General features: G+C 34.1%; 1 protein-coding gene across 6 annotated transcripts in view; it reads left to right on the forward strand.

Moving 5' to 3' along the window:
• The window catches only part of Ssbp2 (single stranded DNA binding protein 2), a 333,116-nt gene extending 326,872 nt beyond the window's left edge, over nt 1-6,244 (forward strand). For all 6 annotated transcript variants that reach the window (XM_027927778.2, XM_027927775.2, XM_027927777.2 and 3 more), the window contains one exon: nt 5,643-6,244. In XM_027927778.2, coding sequence (XP_027783579.1) covers nt 5,643-5,672 — 30 coding nt within the window. In that variant the 3' untranslated portion in view covers nt 5,673-6,244. The remainder of the gene's footprint in view (nt 1-5,642) is intronic.
• The last annotated feature ends 13,186 nt before the right edge of the window (nt 6,245-19,430 follow it).

Below are 19,430 nucleotides of genomic sequence, written 5' to 3' on the forward strand. Positions count from 1 at the left end.
GTAAGAATCTAAAAAAGTTGATCTCATAGAACTTGAGAATAGAATATTGATCACCAAAAGCTGAGGAGAATATGCGGAAAGACTGAGTTACAGTTAGAAGTGAGTTCTGTTGTACTACTGCATAGTAGAGTGACTATAGGTAATAAAAATGCACTATGTATTTCAAAAAAAAAAAAAAAAAAACTTGAAGGAAGAACATTTAATGTCTTTCTCACAAAGAAGTGCAGTATTTGAGAAGATGGATTTATTTATCCAGATTTGAACATTATACAATGCACACATGTATCAAAAATCTTATAGTGGGGCTGGGGTTGTGGCTCAGTGGTAGAGTGCTTGTATAGCATGTGTGAGGCACTAGGTTTGATTCTTAGTACAACTTTAAAAAATAAAGATATCGTGTCAATCTACAGCTAAAAATATTTTTAAAAGTCATATAGTACTCCATAAATATATATAGTTTTATATATCCATTTAAAAAGTAAAATTTTAAAAATAAGTGTGGTAAGTAGACATAAGCGAGGTGTTTTAAATGTAAATAAATAAAATAGATTAATTCGGGGTTGAAAAAAAAACTGTAAAAAGATTCCACATGGCTTTAACTTTATGGGCAGAAACAAGAGGAGCCCTTCTCTCTCCTTCCTTCCCATATTTGTCACTGATGAATGCTCCTCTGTTTAACAGTCAGAAGAGGAGTACCAATTCAAAATTGGCATCAGAAAACTCTTCATGAGAAGCAGAGAATCAAATAGGATTTAAAGAATTTCTTTATACACCACCCTTGCCCTTTAATCCAACCGAGACTATGTTCCCTGTAAAGCCACAGATTGTTGTAAATCTGCATTTAGAAAGGACAGCAGCTGAAGCAGGTCTTCCCCAATCCCAGACCCTGGCCCAGCCTCACAGCCCCTGAACCCAAGAAGGTTCAATGTCTCCAACAGAAAGGTCCCAAAGGAAAAAATATTTGGGTGGTGGATCAAGACACTCTACCACACCCTGGAGGGTAGCACAACCAGAAAGCAGATCCACGCAGCAGTTCCCTCCTTTTGTCTGTCTGCTTTTAATGGATGGTGTCCCTTGTTACCTGTGGCTTTCTTTATCACATTACCACATGTTTTTGCTTAGACTTTTGTGGTTTTTTTTTTTTTGTTTTGTTTTGGTTTTTTTTGTAAGATCAAGCAGAAGAGAGGAGAGAGGAAGAAAAACAAAAAGTAATTTAGTGCTGGCAAATGTAAGGGTTTAAGGAAGTAAATAACTAGTTATCTCCCATAAGTTGTTTTTATTATAATCAAGGAAAATACTGTTAATAAATGCAAAAAGAAAATATTTCCAAAAAAGTGAATATGAAAATTCTAGTCTTTTTAATGCACATAATCCTAAAAGCACATTTTTTTAGCAGTCTGCCTTTTGAAGACTTGAGACATTTTACTCTGACCACAAAAGAGACTTGGTAAGGGAGCAATTGAGTGCTTATTATAGATGAGGTATTATCCTAGTCATTTCATACATGCTACTTCATTTAATAATATAAAAACAAAAATTTCCAGTGGAAGTCATAAACCTCTCAGTGCCAACATACTTGACAGAGCAAAATGAGAATCAAAAAATATTTCACTATTCAGCCTTTTTTTTTTAATCACAAACAAGGTTCTTATTTCAAGAAGCAAAGATGCCCCCTAGTGTTCAAACTGTAAAGTGTTGGGTTTTGAAGGTACAGAATATGACAAGCTTAATTTTAAAAAGTTTTTCATGATTTCCAAGTGGAGAAAGCAATAAATAGGTCTACTCTTCTGAATTAATTAATAAAAATATTTCCTTGTGCATCAGTTCAGGACACATGATATTAAACCCTAGTATCAAATAGAAATTATAAACAAGGTGGTTGATCATCTCCTACTGCACATACTCCCCTTTGTCTGTTTCTGTTACTGTGCAGAAATCCCAACAACTCAAATTTTTGATGTAGTCACATAACCTCTAAATTTATTTTGCTTTATTTTATATGAGAATTACAGAACTATTCTTTATTTCTCATTAATAAAATATTATATAGAAACTAAGACACAGGAATGTAGTAAGATCTAATGTGAGATCTTGAAATACATAAACAGAAATGTATTGACATTGCTCAAAGATTTAGTGAATATCTCTGATAGATGCAATGATACATGAACTAGGTATATAACAATGAAAATATCACAAGTTCATGCCAAAGAATACCATTTAAAAATATAGTTCAGGTAAAATAAGTTGATATATGCTAAAAATGATATCTTTAGGTTTTAATTTTTGGTAAATAAAATGGTAATGTTGTTCACAGCTTTGTAAGAACCATTTTATCCTCTGTGGAGAAGAATACTCAGAATATTTTGAAACAGGGCAACCTGATATCACAGCATTTTGATACAGACATTACAATTTGCCATCACATATTGATGCAGCAATACAATAGAAACACTGAAGTTTGGCCACAGTATAGTATACCATGAATATTTTATGTCTCTAAATATGATATCCCATTTAACACCTACTCTTCCTTTTCTTCTGGAAAAACATTAGCCACTTCTCTAGTACCTTGAAGAATAGCAATCAATAGAAAAACTCTTTTTTGCTTTCATATTCTGTAAGTTTTCCTAGAAATTTTGTGATTTCCCCTTAATTTCATTTAGTTGAAACAGTTTCAATAAAGGCAGTTAAAAGATGAGCAGTCTACAGCCTTAGGAGGACAAATAGCACATTGTTTATGTAGACACTCAGCCATAAAAGCATCCTATCTTACTGTGTCAAATACAATTAGCACAACATTTCTATAGTTATTCATACTACTCAAAAAATATACTTTATTAGATGCTTGATAATTTTTCTGAGTGTTTTTTCTTGGAGCTAATGCTTTCATCCTTTCTGACTGAATGTGTTCCTTATTTTCTCTATGATATTATACTCCTTTATTTTCAGTTTCCTCCCTGGGAAACCTATTTATTTTAATTTCCCAATGAATTAGTAACAAATTATCATTTTTCTATAAGATTTGCTAGAGATATTTGAAATATCACAGGTTGATAATGTTAAGAATTACTGGTGTTACAGGATGGTAGCAACTAGTAAAAAAAATACTTGATAACAGTGTATGTGCATGTGTGTAGCTTTACATATGTACATCTCTTAACAAAATGTCTGTTAGGGTGAGGACTACTATATATTTTAAGAATATTTCCCAATGTTACATGATATACAAATGAACTGGAGTACTATGGTAAAAGGATTCAAGAACTTTTAAAATCCTGATTATTTAAATTCCTATGATTTATCCAGGAATTTTTAAAAGATAATTAACAAGTAAATTTTCCTTTGAGGTTCTTTCTGAAATGCTTTAGTAACTCACTGTTTTAGACTGTTGGCATAGTATACTCAATAAACACTATATTTTAAAATAATTATCAGGGGCTGGGATTGTGGCTCAGCAGTGGAGCACTCGCCTAGCACATGCAAGGCCCTGGGTTTGATCCTCAGCACCACATAAAAATAAAGATATTGTGTTCACCTAAAACTAATTTTTTAAAAAAAATTTCTCAGTGCCCATTTTGCCATATACTTTTGATTTTTTCTACTTCTAATAAAACCTTGATATCCATTTATTATTGTTTAATGCTTTCCCCTGAAAATAAACTACAAAATATAATTCTGTTAGTCAAAGGCTGTGGATAACTCATTGAAGCTCAAGTATACAATTTGTCTTGCAAGACTATGCTGGTACCTTGTAATGAAATGGGGTATATTCCCATTCCAGCATAGGGTCAGGTGAGCTCCATCAGCTGCCCTGTCTATGAATGTTTCCATGATTGGTTTGGTTTTGCTTTGCTTTGCTTTTTGCTACCATGATCGAGAATAAAGGGAGAGATGTTTGTCTATCCGACTGAATCTTTCTCTTCTCTGGCAGTATCCCCTTTTTATCACCCTATTATCCAACATTGGAGTGAATTGACTGTTTGACTTAGTTCTTTTACTGAAACAAAACTTTGGGCTATTAGATGATTAACAAGATGATTAAATTTTCCTTGTTGTGGCCCATGTTTGAAGGATTAACATTTCTCCCCCATGGCCCAGTGACCCTTTTCCCAGCCTCATTCTCCACCTTTACTCAGGAACAATGTGCTTTGTATTTGAGCCCTTGTGACTTTTGGTTCAGAAGTCTTCCACTTGAGCCATGATCACCTTTTGCCCTCCAGGGGAAATCCTTCCCTTGGTTCTCCTCATCTCAGTACACACCTCACACCTCTTTACTAGTTTCAACAACCCATCTATTCATTCCATTCTCTGTCTGCCACCTTTCTAAAAAGTTGTATTCTCTTCCCAGGAGCCTCACTGTTCCTGGTTAAGCCCCAACAGCCCTGGACCAATCCCTAAGACTTTATTTGCCTCTTCATAAGGCACAACCATTAATTGCATGTTGAAAAGAATCACCTTTTGCCTAGGTCCTCACAGGTTTTCAATAAAGCACTTAAAATATTTCAGGGTCCACATTTACATTTTAATTTAGAAGCCTTTTTATCTAGAGACCATTACTATGTGAGATTAGATGGCTCTTCTCACAGTTCAGCCAATTTAGGGCTGTTTTTCAAAGTGATGGCCACTAGCTGCATGTAGATATTTAAATAAATGAAAATTAGATAACATTAAAATTTTTCATTTCTCAGTTGCACTGGCATCACTTCTTGTGCTCAGTAGCCACATGTGACCAGTGGTTTCTGTGTTGGAAGCACAGATTGTAAGACAGGTCTGTCACTGAAGGAAATTATCCTGAACAGTGCTGTTCTAGAACTTTTTTTTTTTTTTTTTTTTTTTTGTCACAGTCTGCTCCTCAATACCATGAAGGTAGATTGGCATAAAACAAAATAATTGCTCTTCTTCCTTTATAAATCATTTTTGAGGCCACTTTTTGCACATTTCTGAAAGCCTCATCTTGAATCCCTTGTCTAGGGAATCAGAGTGCCAAGTAAACGTAACAACTGTGACCCTATTGTCACTCAAATGATTGTGGATTGAGATTGGAGTCATATTAGGGGAAGAGGTTCATATGGTAAAGTCTAAAGCAGACTCTTAAAGGTATTTTAAATGTTTTAATGAAAACTTAGGACCAGCTGGGAGTTGGTTTGGCTTGGTTTATCTCCACTATTCACCTAGAATTAATGAGCACTTTCTAAGTATCCAATAAGATACATTGTTTAAGGACTTTATATTTATTTAATCTTCTCAGAACCCCTTGATAATATTATTAAATCCATTTTACAGGTGAGGAAACTAAAGTTGAGAGAGTTAAGTAACTCTCCAGTACACATTGCTAAATAGATAGCAAAGATAAGTCCTCATAATTATTTCATTATGATCCACCTTGGACTGGTTACCCAAGTTGTTACAGTTGCCAGCAAAACATAAATCTGTCTGGAAGGAGAAGGCTGAGGGACTGGATTATCAGCCTCCTGGGTCTGGGAGAGAATTGGATCAATTGCTTTGCAGAGGAAATAATAAAAATTTTAGAATTAAGTCTGTATAAAACTTTTTCTTTTTATGTCATATAGGGTAAAAATCTTAAGCATGAAAGAACATAAGAAAATTGCCATTAAATATGGATTCTTCTTTCTTTCTAGTACTCCCCTAGCATGACAATGAGTGTGTGATCCATTACCAAGTCTCCTTATGAAAACCACAGTGAGTCAGCCCTTCACAGAACTACTACGGAAGAAAATTATTCATCACAGTGTACAGTTAAACAAAGGAATCTCGGCCACACCAAACCAATCTTTTTATTTCCTGCTCTCTCCCCTATTTTGTGAAGAAAGCAGGTCCAAAAGTGATCCAAACAACTGTACGGAGCGGCACATCAGAATTGCCCTAAACTGAACTGCAAATAATTATCTGTGTATGTATATGTGTGGGAAAGAGAATGTATCGTATATGCGGATGTTATATGGACATATACGCATACATACATTGACCCACGGGACATTGTAAAATATTATCACATGACATCTTAAGTAGAAATAAGTAGGGACTTTTATTCCATCCTTTTTTTCACGTTTACATTTTAATTATTAAAAGTTGCTCCTGCCCCTTCCCTGAACTATTTTGTGCTGTGTATATCACTGCTTTATATAAGTTATTTTTTAAGGTGAACTCAGATGTTATGGTTTTGTAAATGTCTGCAATCATGGATAGGAATAAAATTGCTTATTTGAGAGCTTTCATTAAATCGTGTCTCATGCAAGTTATCCTGTGAATCCCAAAGTGTACTGTCTCAAGAAATGAAAGTGTGTCTTCATCCTATGTCAAATCAAACAATTTCTCAGTTACATTCAGTGAAAAGTATTTTTGTATTTTTTTATTTGAGAAAAACACTTCAAATCAACAAAAGCTTAACTGGGGCCTCACACAGTATATTTCTGCAATAACTGCTTTAAAGGGAGTTCTTGATCTGTTTGTCAAGATGTTAGATGATACAGAAATCATTAATTAGCTCAAATTACCTAGACCATAGCAATAAAGTGACAGGGGTTGTCATATTTTAGCAACATATATCTCCTTAACATGATAAAGCCCAGAAGTAATAATAAGACCATTTGCTTGGATTTGTCACTTCTCACCAGACATATTAGAGGTAAATTTTTAGAAACATACTAGTGTGAAATGGTATCTGGTTTTTATTCAGACTTCCTGTGAACATATCTACATAGACCTTGCAAGGAAACACATTGAAACGTTTGAGAATTTCAACTCAAGGAAGAAAAGAGCTATTAGGACAGCTGAGGACTTCTGGAACGCTACTTTTTTGAGCCTGCGTTTTGCTTGTTATCAGCAGAAGGGACTGGTATCAGTCACTTCTGCTGTCCCTTCTCTCTAGCAGCAGAGCACCTGCTCTGTTTCCAGTACAGAGGTCTTCAATTCTGAAGCAGATCATCTGTAGTAACACTTTGCTTACAAAATGACCACAGTAACATTGATTGATGATTGATCAGTCAGTTACACTAATTAGAGATCAATCTGGCTATTGTCTTCAGTAGAATAAATATATATGTTGTAACTGACAGTTTAGCAAAGAATGAGGAAATGTTAAAAATAAAAGTCATTTTCCTTGTGAAAGCATCTTGCTCTGTTACACTTTCCAGATCTTTCAACTTGTGTTTATTATACATGCAAGCACCAAATATTAATTTAAAAATATGAACTTGAACTCTGGATTTTAAAAGATAATTTGGTGATCCTTTGTGTTATAATCATGACACAAATAACCACTGATAAACACCAACTGTATACACAAACTCCGAAGACTTTGAAAAGTATCATTTAACCTCCCTTTTAAGGAGTCTTCTCTTTTCTGTAGGCTTGTGGTCTCTAAGTAAAAATTTGGCAGTATATTTGTTAGTTTTTGATCCCAGATAATTTATTTCTCTTGCGTTCATAGAGATTGGTTTCTTCTGAAAATAAAGATTTTTGCCTATACATGTCAGGGGTGCTGGTCAGAACTGTGGAGGAGGAAAAAAAGCAGAATTAAATTTATGTTACAGATTTAAGCTATAATAAAATGAATCCCAATTAATTACACAGTAGCCAGTGTCAGGTGTCAAGACTGCTCCCTGGAGAGCAGCCCCACGCTCTCAAACTGCAGAAACCTGAATGAACAATTCAGACCAAAAAGTCCTTACCTCAAACCCAGGTAACCTGAAAATGACACTGTACAGACATCCATATTACCAAGAATAATTGTAAGTTTTACTTTATGTGAAAATTGTACAAAAATTGACAGTCCTAAGCTTAAACTTACAGTGCTAGAATTCTTAAACATTTTGTTTACTCTCTTCTCCATTATCACTGATCTTGGATTTCTTTTATTTGCCTTCTGAGAAGGTACTGTTTCTTATCATAAAGAATTAGGAACCTGATTTTACTTGCCCTTATTTTGTGGGTATTCCTAGAATATGAACAGCATCATGAGCTCCATTATTTCTAACCTGTTTGATCAAAAAGGTAAAATTTGATTTTTGTTCATTTATTTCCAAGATATAGCAACCAATTTGTTATAAATATTTGTTTCATTTTCTTTCTTGGAACCCAGATTAAAAATAGCTATTTCAGATTTTAAGTTTCTGAAATAGTTGAAATATTATTTTTGAGGAGAAATTGTATTTTAAGAAAACCAAAATATAAAAATGCTTCATTTTTATATCCAAATTATTTTCTCATGTATTGAGTGGAGGATAGTGTCTGTATATTAATTTTTTTAGGTTTTAAATCATTTAAACCTTATTATTTTTCTTATAATAAGAACGTTTAGCCTTTTTCTCTTATGTTTTCCATCTCCATCAAAGCACTTGTGTTACTGTTGATATGCACTACCTGTTTGTAGGATTATTTTTACACATTTCACCTCACAGTAATTATATCAGCAATTCTTGCCTACATTAAACTTGTAATACACATGTAAAGTGTGAAAATAAGTAGTTGGTGAAAACATTAATTCTTATTACTCTGCTTTATATTCTGCCTCACTCCAGTTGATAATGCATGTCATTCTTTTCAAGTTATGTATAATTCTTAACCAGCTATCTCTTAAATTGCCCGTGGGAACAAAGACTATGGGGTGCCATTGACCTGGTATGACTCTGTATTCAATCGGTGAATCCAGCTCTCCTTTAAAAATGTGCCAATTTGGACTCTGTTGCTGATGAATAGGAATTTTATAGCCAAGAATATGAGGTTAAGATTTCTCTATTGCCAAAAGATTCACAAGTCAATCCTGTTCCCCTACCAGGAAAAGTGCCCAAACTCCTTTCCCTCTAGGAATAAAATAGAGAAAACTTCTATTTTTATGATTCTCTAAGATATTTCATAGGGTCATTCAGTTAATACTCTAGTTTAAAAGACAGCATGTGAAAATAAATAAGTTCAATTTGGGGGATGAGGAAGCTGCCCATCTACCTGCACTTTTTCATCATGTCATTCTGGGGTGTGCAAAAAAGCATTCAAAACAGTCCCTCACCAGGGGCATTCCCCCACAATCCTTAATTCCCTAAAGTCTTACTGGCTCTACCCATGGCTTTGTCCATTATTCCCTCCCAGTCCCTGAAACCTCCAGTAGAAATAAGACACAGACGAACATTTTTACTTTCTCATCCCTACGATTTTCATCTCCACGTAGTATTAATAGTAGTTTTCCCAGGAGAAATAATTGGAATTTTCATTTCTTGATTATCACTTAATTACAAACAGTGCCACAAATCATAGCTTCTTGACATTGGAATGCCTTATTGTATTTTGACACTAGTTATCCCTTTTTTATGTTTTATGCACTGATTCTCTTTCCTTGAAAACACCAGTTGATACAAATAGCCTGTGAATGATAATGTAGTGAGGAGAAGTCTAACATGGGGGAAGAGTTGTCAAATATTTTCCAAAAAGCAAATTAATCACTTACTTATATTTTTCCCTACTGGTAGAATAAGTTTCTTGTTTGCTGTGAGGAGCAGGAATCTGTATTTTCTTAAAACATCTGTACCCAATCTTAAGCATTTGTAAGGGTCTCCATGAGACTATGAGCCATACCTTAAGAGATACTGGAAAAGGAAGAGTGATGAACCATGAACACTTCCATTTTGCATACTAAATGTGTGTACTGTCTTCATGGTCGGATATGGTAGCATGAAGTGTGCTCACAAAACACACCCAATGTGATTTGCATTAATACAACTGATAAACATAATTCTTTCCTTTGATGACTTTTCATTTCAATGATAAAACAGTGATAGAAGTGATTTGGGATGGAAAGAAAGTACTTACAACACATGAGCAGATGGAGTCTCCAAAGTCCAGACTTGACATGCTCATGCTAGCGTGTCCAGGTTAGACCTTCTTATGAGGGATGTATCCAAAGATAAGGACATGAATGGTTACTAATCTTCAATCACTCCACTATCTTGCCAAGATTCATGCAGTAATTATAGTTTTCTAATGTTCACATTTGTATCTAAGAAATTGAATTGCCATTATTAATTTATTTCACCAAAAGCATTAACTTTAACCATGAACTGTAATTCAGATTAAGAAGGTTGACCTACAGGTGGAAAACACACCTGAGACCTCTTTAATTACTTTTCTAAACTATATTCTAAAGAGAAATTCTCAGCTGAATAAGTCTCCCAGGAGAATTTCTTCGAAGTTTCCCATGTTAACTTAGTATAATTGGTTTTCCTAAATAGAAGAATAATTTCCATAAGAAGTTTAAATGTGAATACTTTTACTTCTACATCTTTGAAAATGAAATACAGTACTATATGTGGGTAGTGGATTATACATATTTAAAGTGGGACTAGGTGTTTTCATGTATTCAATTTCAGTTTGTCTCTTTCCTCTTTGCAAATTTACTCATTATCAGGATAAAAATTGGACTCATTTTGATTATCTTAGTCATTGAAACATTATGATCTGCTCCTAAAATATTTAGCATTTCATTTTTGAGATGTGCTATTAACATGACAAAGGCAGTATTTTCCCAGAAAAAAAAATGATATAAAGGATTTATTCACAATAATATTAAAACTTTATCCATTTTCTCTTTTGTACCAAGTGGCCTCAGTACATTGCCTGAGAATGAAATTTGGATTCCTCATAGAATTCTCAGAACACAATACAATATGTTGTCAACTAAATTTCTATCATCTCTTTGTAATATTGCTCATTTAAATGTAATCAACCACTTTTTTTTTTAGAAAACAATTCAAATAATCTGTCAGTTCACATAATTTGACAGCAAATCTACTTTAATTTTGCAATACCTTAGAAATATTCTTAAATAAACTACTGATTTAAATGTGTGTATGGCTTTCTATCAGATCACATTTCAAAATGCTTTACTTTCCTTGCGTTAACAATTAAAAACTTAAAATATATGTATTTACAAACAAAATGCTGTTATTTCAGACATGAAAATATGAAGAGGTCTTTATAAGTAGAATTCTTTACTCATAATAGCCTTCAGTTTATTGAATTGTTTAATTAATCTGTGGTTTTAAGAATATAATAAGATGTTTTCTTACTGCACATGTTAAGTTGTTATACCTATAATGTCTTCCTGGAAAAGCAGAATTATTTGTAAGGTTTTTATAAGTGCACAATTTATGTATAACTATAATTGGAATCTGGGATGAATCAGTAACCTACTATTCTTAATTCAATAGTGGCCACCAGCTATCTGGCACGCTTTGTAAATTTAGCATCTGTGTATGTGTGCGTGTGTGTATGTGTATGTGTGTGTGCACGTGCACAATATTACATTTATTCTCAAATAGGTTGATTACTTAATGTTTTTGTAAAAGTACTTGAGCTGTTCATGTAATGGGAAAGTTGCCATAAAGATGTATATAAATGCCCCTTAATTTGGCACGTCTTCACATTTAATTTATAAAAATACAGCTTTTAATTTACAGTTTCTACCCTTTCATTTCTATCCTCTACTTCAGTGGTTATTGGAAAAGTAAATTATTTCCATAAAGCCAGCATAAATTTTTTTCTGAATGACAAGTCAAAATATAACTAATGTGGTCATCTTTGTATATAATTGAATTAGAAATGATGCCTTATGTAAAATCCAGGAGTTTGTAATATCAAAGAATTTATACACATTTAAGAAAAGGCTACGATGAGTGTCAGGCTCTATGTGGTCAGATAACTAAACTTTGCCAAAAAAATGACTAATATTATTAGCAAATCAATATTCATTAATGGATGAAGTTTTGGTATTTTATTCTAAGTAGAACTACATATAATGTGGAAATCTGAAGCATTTATTTAGGCAATTCATACATTCCTATGATTGTCTTCAATTACTTTCATCTTTCTGAAGGACTATACAGATAGATGGTTGCCTAAGTTTGTCAGGAACATTTCCCAAATAAAGATCTTGAAGTAGATTCTGCATACTGTTGTATAGATGAATAAGAATATATGAGGAGGAAGATCTATAATTGGATTAAGTATTCATCCTTAGATATCAATGGAAATACATAAATCATTTTTTCAATAATTTTTTAAAACTAGTCCACATTATTTATTATGGCTTTGATCCAAATGGAATCCTCTAGTTCAGTGACGCAGCACATTTATACATAATGACTTGAAAGAAAAATGTTATAAAACCCACTGGCCACACAGTCTGAGCCAAAGGTTACTACAAGTAGTTTGTCAGGTGATTTTAGCAAGGTGCCCGGATTCTGGGGGCTGGCCAGAGCACTGGTAGCAAGGCAGCAGAGCGATCCTTTCCTCTGAAACAGGTAGAAGAAATGGAACCAAGAACTTTCCTGTAAGTTGTTTTTAGTGGTTGAAGCATTATGCAGGTTCAGGGCAGGAACTGCACAGATAAATAAAAGCAGAATCAGTTCAGTTCTCCCTCAGCTCCTATGGTGAATAAGATAATAAAGAGTGAAAGAATCAAAAATGAAGGGAAAGAAGGACCTAAGTATCCACATTCCTAGCCCTCCAGAAGTACAAGTAATTGTTTGTTTTCATAGTTCAACATACCCTTCAAAGTGAAGAAATACTTTGATATCAAAAGGATAAAAATTAAATAAAAGAATTCTAGAAGTTGTATTCTCCCAACTTTGATGAAAATATGGTGTTGCTTAAATAAAATCCTATGGCCAAAACATATTGTACATATCAATGTTTAGTTGTCTATTTCAGTTTGCAAAGTTTCCCTTTATGTAAATGCTGGGCTCCACTTGGTTATAGCTGCATGTCTCTGTGAACAACAACCTTAAATTCTTATCACAAAACTGTCTTTCCATCTCAGAATCCACAATTCTTGCTGGTAATAGGATACCTAGTTATACTACATGAAAACAAATTACCTTTAAATGTGTTTTCAAAAACAGCATCGTATGTATTATGTAAACTAGTATCAGTTACATAAAGGAATTCAGCATTGCTTACTTACGTAAATATTGTTTCCGAGAAAGAAATGGCTTATAAATTCAAAACAAAATGTTTCTTGATATCTTTTCTATCACAGTGTTCAGCATTTTGTCATTAAGTTAACCATTTCACTTATGACTGAAGGGCTATCACACATATCTAATGGTCTCAAAATTACTTTAACAATATATGTATCAGTCATTGAAACTGACATTAATTTTAATTTTGAGAACTCAGATGCCATTTTAAAGAGTTACTAGCCACATTTTCACATACGTTCTTCATATTTAAGTGGTACTTAATCTAGGCACATTTTCTGATTCAATGAAAAACCTTCAGAGAATTGAGCATATGTCCATTAAAAAAAGATAGTCCAATGAATACTTTGAAAATATTAGCCATATATGAAAATGTTAGATGAAAACAAAAGCACTATCCCAAGATATCCATGTCACTATGCAAGTTCTCAAATGAATGCCTAAATTCAAAATTAAGATACTCAGCATAACAATTATTGATAAGAGGAAATGTGGTTGAACCAAATAAAATCAACGTAAGAGCCCTATCCAACTGCATAAAGGGTAGATTAGTAAATTCAGTCAGAATCTCTGAGATCTCCATAAAACCAGACCATAACCAAACTCCAAATATTGAGTCACTTGAGTTTAAAATTCAATACATTTAGCAAAAATCCCATTTAAAATAGGCTGCACAAAAATTTCAGATTCTTCTTAATAATTATAATCTTACTGAAAGATATTTAGTTGCAAAAATGGCATGGTTCAATGAAGTTCAGTGCAGAATATAAAATACTGAAGGTCCAAACCTCTGCAGAACTTGTATGCTATGACTATTTCTGTAATGAGCCTCTTAAATCATTCCAGAGGAGACGTATGGGTTGAACAAAAGACAAGCTGACAAGCTGACTCTGGTTCCTTTACTTCACGGTTATTTAAAATCTTGTTTGAAAAGGTATATTTACCTACTATATTTTCAAGTTCTAGAAAGATTTGCATAATGTTTCTGTGTAAGAGACTTAGACTGAACTGTGCATTTGCAAAAATGAATAGCAAATATTTTCCTTCAAGTAATTAGAAATATTTTGCTGTTTTGCCCTGGTAGTAGATACTTCAGATAACATGAAATACAGATAACAAAAGTGTATGTTCCAGAAAACGTTAATGTTCATTTGACATTTGTTTAAAATGAATACAATAAAATATCTTTTTGGTTTACTTGGCAGTATTGATTCATCAAGTTTTTCATGACCTGAGCTCTTGCATTGGGTTTCAAAGATTGATATTCTTTTCACCTCACATGTGAATTAAAACGGTACTGAAAATGAATAAACTTATTCAACTAAGGAGAAGTTTTAGAGCAGGCAAATGATTAAATCAGAAATCTTTCCCATTCAAGTTGCAAAAATAGATGTTCTTACTCCTCATGAGTAGAAAATTGACATTGACACAGATTAATGATTGATCACCAAACGGCCACATAAACTTCCGGTTCAGAAGTTAAATGCATACAGCAAATTCCTAACCTACATTAGGGGAATTTCTCCTGTGAGGATCTTGATTTTGCTTGCTAAAGTAAGCTACATGTTTTTAAATATTTTCAGATATAAATGGTAACAATTAAAACATTACAAATCTATTCCTGGAAGGTAAACCTATACACAGAAATAAACAAAGTTGAGAAAGTTAGAATAAATTGCAAAAAAATAAAAAATAAATAAGTTTAGCTTTGGAGAGACAGAGTATATATGTTTAGTGATTTATTAATATATTTCAACTTCCAAGCCCTTTAAATTCTTTCTTATTTCACTAATTTAACTCATACTAAAGGAAGTAGGGTGAATGTGGTTGGATGGGTTGGAAATGTCAAAAAGGGGACCAAAATGTTTAATTTTCTTTTTACAGTGAGAACGTTACGTTACATAGGAAATATTCTTACCAGTCAGTGAAGAGAATAATTAGATATCCAATCATGTTATCTTGAATAACTGAAGTCTAACTTCTCAGTAAGAAACTTCTCAGTACCTTTTGGGAGTGCAAATTCTCTCTCCTACCCTCTCTGTCATCTCATCTCATCTCCTCATACTGTTTCCCCTAGTATCTGCAATTAGTCTCATAGAAGAGGTACTCTATAGACTTATAGAAAGAACTTCCATAAGTAGCTATTAGCTTAAAAGGATTTGTGTGGCTCTTGAAACCCCCCTCCTTTATTCCTTGGGGAGTAACATAGGCACTGGTGAGCAAGGTCTGATTTTTTTTTTTTTTTTTTTTGGAACAAAAAAGACTCCATTACAAATAGTTAACTAAAAGCCAAGTCAATACAAATATTTAACTTCTATGGCAGATGATAATAGCAACTCACAATCACCATAATCTCTTCTGTAATCAATCATTACATTCAACAAAAAGAATTCCACTTCTCCATTAGGCAATCTTTCAAGATGTTTGCTTTGGGGCTAACCATATTCCTCATCTCTACCACAAAACCCATTCAAGGCAAGTTGACAGCAGTTCTTCTCAATCTGCTCTTACTGGTATCCCTCCCCACTGGTCCCTGGAGTCCTATTATAGAAATAGTATTAGTAAACACTTGTCACTGAATGGGCTGCTAGTGGTTCCTTCAGTCAGTGCCAGCTCCTTAGCAGTTCCTCAGAGTGAACAAACCACCACTGTGCTCCGCCTGCGCTGAGTCTCCTTGGTTTCTGTAGGGTCCCATGAAACTTTCAGCTATTGTAAACTTCTCTTCCAATCTCTAATTTTTTTATCAACATATTATGAGGTATTCTATAGTTTATGTTGTCAGCTTTTTAAAAAAATTCTTGTCTGGGTTTTAGCAGTTTTAAAGGCAAGAAAAAAGTTCAGTGATGGATAAAAAATAATTCATCAATGAACTGATGATATTTTAATTAAACATATTAACTGGTTTCTAGTGATAAGCATTAGGCATGTAATATTAGGTAGGCATATCTATGATCCTTGTCAGTCCTGAGTTTGCTCAGCTTTTTTATGCTACATGGCGCATTATAACACTAAGACAAATGTCTACTAATCTTATGTATGTTAAATTTTTAAAATATAAATGTGTAGTAATGTTTTTAGACAAATAATTTTAAATATTTAATGTTTTGTAACAATAGGAGAGGGGGAAGAGGAAAAGAGCCTGCCAAATTATTGTTCCTTCACGTGGATGAAGTAGACCTCATGGTTTTATTGTCCACCTCTTCAATCAATATTTTTTTGGTGTCTGATTTTGTTTTATGTTTTTGTTTTTGTTTTGGAACCCAGGAGTGCTTAAACCACTGAGCTACATCCTCAGCCCTTTTTATATTTTATTTTAAGACAGGATCTCACTAAGTTGCTGAGGCTGGCTTTGAACTTGTGATCCTCCTGCCTCAGCCTCCCAAATTGTTGTGAATTACAAGAATGTGCCACCGTGCCTGGCCAATAGTTCTAAAATACAGTTCACATTAAGTATATCTGCATATCTAAGACTTCTAAAAATCAGTAAACATAAGTAATAAGATTCTATTTTAGCTTGCATTTTTATTACATTTATGAGTTTTTTTCTGTAAACATAATTTATCCAAACGTAGCAAGGCAGCATTTTCTCATCCAAACATGTTCATTCAGTTACTTCAACATCTAACAGTCATGTGGGTACCACATGGGTTAGTGGGGAGGCAATCATATCCCGTTGTAACTGATTAATTACGTGGCTTTCAAAAATTAAAATAGTAAGCAATTAGTTAAGGAAAATAAATGATAGTATTTCTCAAACCTATGTATTTGATGATGGTTTATAATAATTAACAGCTATTACATGTCAGAGATAAAACTAGCTCCCCCATAAGGAGGTAAGTTGAATTAACTAGTAAGCCTGCTGATTAAAATACTTTGATTTTACTGTATGTTCCAAATGATTCACAAGTATGCTCAAAGACTGAGATGGAAAAGTGAGGTGGGAGGTTATCTAAGAACCAAAACCTTCTCATGGAAGTAGTAGATAAAATTTCTCTTCTTAATCCTATCACATTTTGATAATAGTAATAACCATGCTATATTCCACACCTGATGTCAAGATGAGATTTTATGAATGCCTGGAAAATCCCTGGGATGCAAGGCTGGTTCAATATATGGAAATCAATAAATGTTATTTACCACATCAATAGACTTAAAGATAAGAACCATATGATCATCTCGATAGATGCAGAAAAAGCATTTGACAAAGTACAGCATCCCTTTATGTTCAAAACTCTAGAAAAACTAGGGATAACAGGAACATACCTCAATATTGTAAAAGCTATCTATGCTAAGCCTCAGGCTAGCATCATTCTGAACGGAGAAAAATTGAAGGCATTCCCTCTAAAATCTGGAACAAGACAGGGATGCCCTCTCTCGCCACTTCTGTTCAACATAGTTCTCGAAACACTGGCCAGAGCAATTAGACGAAAGAAATTAAAGGCATAAAAATAGGAAAAGAAGAACTTAAATTATCACTATTTGCAGTGACATGATTCTATACCTAGCAGACCCAAAAGGGTCTACAAAGAAACTATTAGAGCTAATAAATTAATTCAGCAAAGTGGCAGGATATAAAATCAACACGCATAAATCAAAGGCATTCCTGTATATCAGTGACAAATCCTCTGAAATGGAAATGAGGACAACCACTCCATTCACAATATCCTCAAAAAAAATAAAATACTTGGGAATCAACCTAACAAAAGAGGTGAAAGACTTATACAATGAAAACTACAGAACCCTAAAGAGAGAAATAGAAGAAGATCTTAGAAGATGGAAAAATATACCCTGTTCATGGATAGGCAGAACTAACATCATCAAAATGGCGATATTACCAAAAGTTCTCTATAGGTTTAATGCAATGCCAATCAAATCCCAATGGCATTTCTTGTAGAAATAGAGAAAGCAATCATGAAATTCATATGGAAAAATAAAAGACCCAGAATAGCAAAAGCAACTCTAAGCAGCAAGTGTGAATCAGGCGGCATAGCAATACCAGATTTCAAACTATACTACAGAGCAATAGTAACAAAAACAGCATGGTACTGGTACCAAAACAGGCAGGTGGACCAATGGTACAGAATAGAGGACACAGAAACCAATCCACAATATTACAACTATCTTATATTTGATAAAGGGGCTAAAAGTGTGCAATGGAGGAAGGATAGCATCTTCAACAAATGGTGCTGGGAAAACTGGAAATCCATATGCAACAAAATGAAACTGAATCCCTTTCTCTCGCCATGCACAAAAGTTAACTCAAAATGGATCAAGGAGCTTGATATCAAATCAGAGACACGGCATCTGATAGGAGAAAAAGTTGGCTACGATCTACATACTGTGGGGTCAGGCTCCAAATTCCTCAATAGGACACCCATAGCACAAGAGTTAATAACTAGAATCAACAAATGGGACTTAATCAAAATAAAAAGTTTTTTTCTCAGCAAGAGAAACAATAAGAGAGGTAAATAGGGAGCCTACATCCTGGGAACAAATCTTTACTCCTCACACTTCAGATAGAGCTCTAATATCCAGAGTATATAAAGAACTCAAAAAATTAAATAAGAAAACAAATAACCCAATCAACAAATGGGCCAAGGACCTGAACAGACACTTCTCAGAGGAGGACATACAATCAATCAACAAGTACATGAAAAAATGCTCACCATCTCTAGCAGTCAGAGAAATGCAAATCAAAACCACCCTAAGATACCATCTCACTCCAGTAAGATTGGCAGCCATTATGAAGTCAAACAACAACAAGTGCTGGCGAGGATGTGGGGAAAAGGGTACACTTATACATTGCTATGGGACTGCAAATTGGTGCAGCCAATTTGGAAAGCAGTATGGAGATTCCTGGGAAAGCTGGGAATGGAACCACCATTTGACCCAGCTATTGCCCTTCTCGGACTATTCCCTGAAGACCTTAAAAGAGCGTACTATAGGGATACTGCTACATGGATGTTCATAGCCACATAATCACAATAGCTAGACTGTGGAACCAACCTAGATGCCCTTCAATAGATGAATGGATAAAAAATGTGGCATTTATACACAATAGAGTATTACTCAGCACTAAAAAAATGACAAAATCATGGCATTTGCAGGGAAATGGATGGCATTAGAGCAGATTATGCTAAGTGAAGGTAGCCAATCCCTAAAAAACAAATGCCAAATGTCTTCTCTGATATAAGGAGAGTAACTAAGAACAGAGTAGGGACGAAGAGCATGAGAAGAAGATTAACATTAAACAGGGATGAGAGGTGGGAGGGAAAGGGAGAGAGAAGGGAAATTGCATGGAAATGGAAGGAGACCCTCAGGATTATACAAAATTACATACAAGAGGAAGTGAGGGGAAAGGGAAAAAAAACAAGGGGGAGAAATGAATTACAGTAGAGGGGGTAGAGAGAGAAGAGGGGAGGGGAGGGGAGGGGAGGG

This window comes from Marmota flaviventris, chromosome 5 (genome assembly GCF_047511675.1).
Source record: "Marmota flaviventris isolate mMarFla1 chromosome 5, mMarFla1.hap1, whole genome shotgun sequence".
Taxonomy (NCBI): Eukaryota; Metazoa; Chordata; class Mammalia; order Rodentia; family Sciuridae; genus Marmota; species Marmota flaviventris.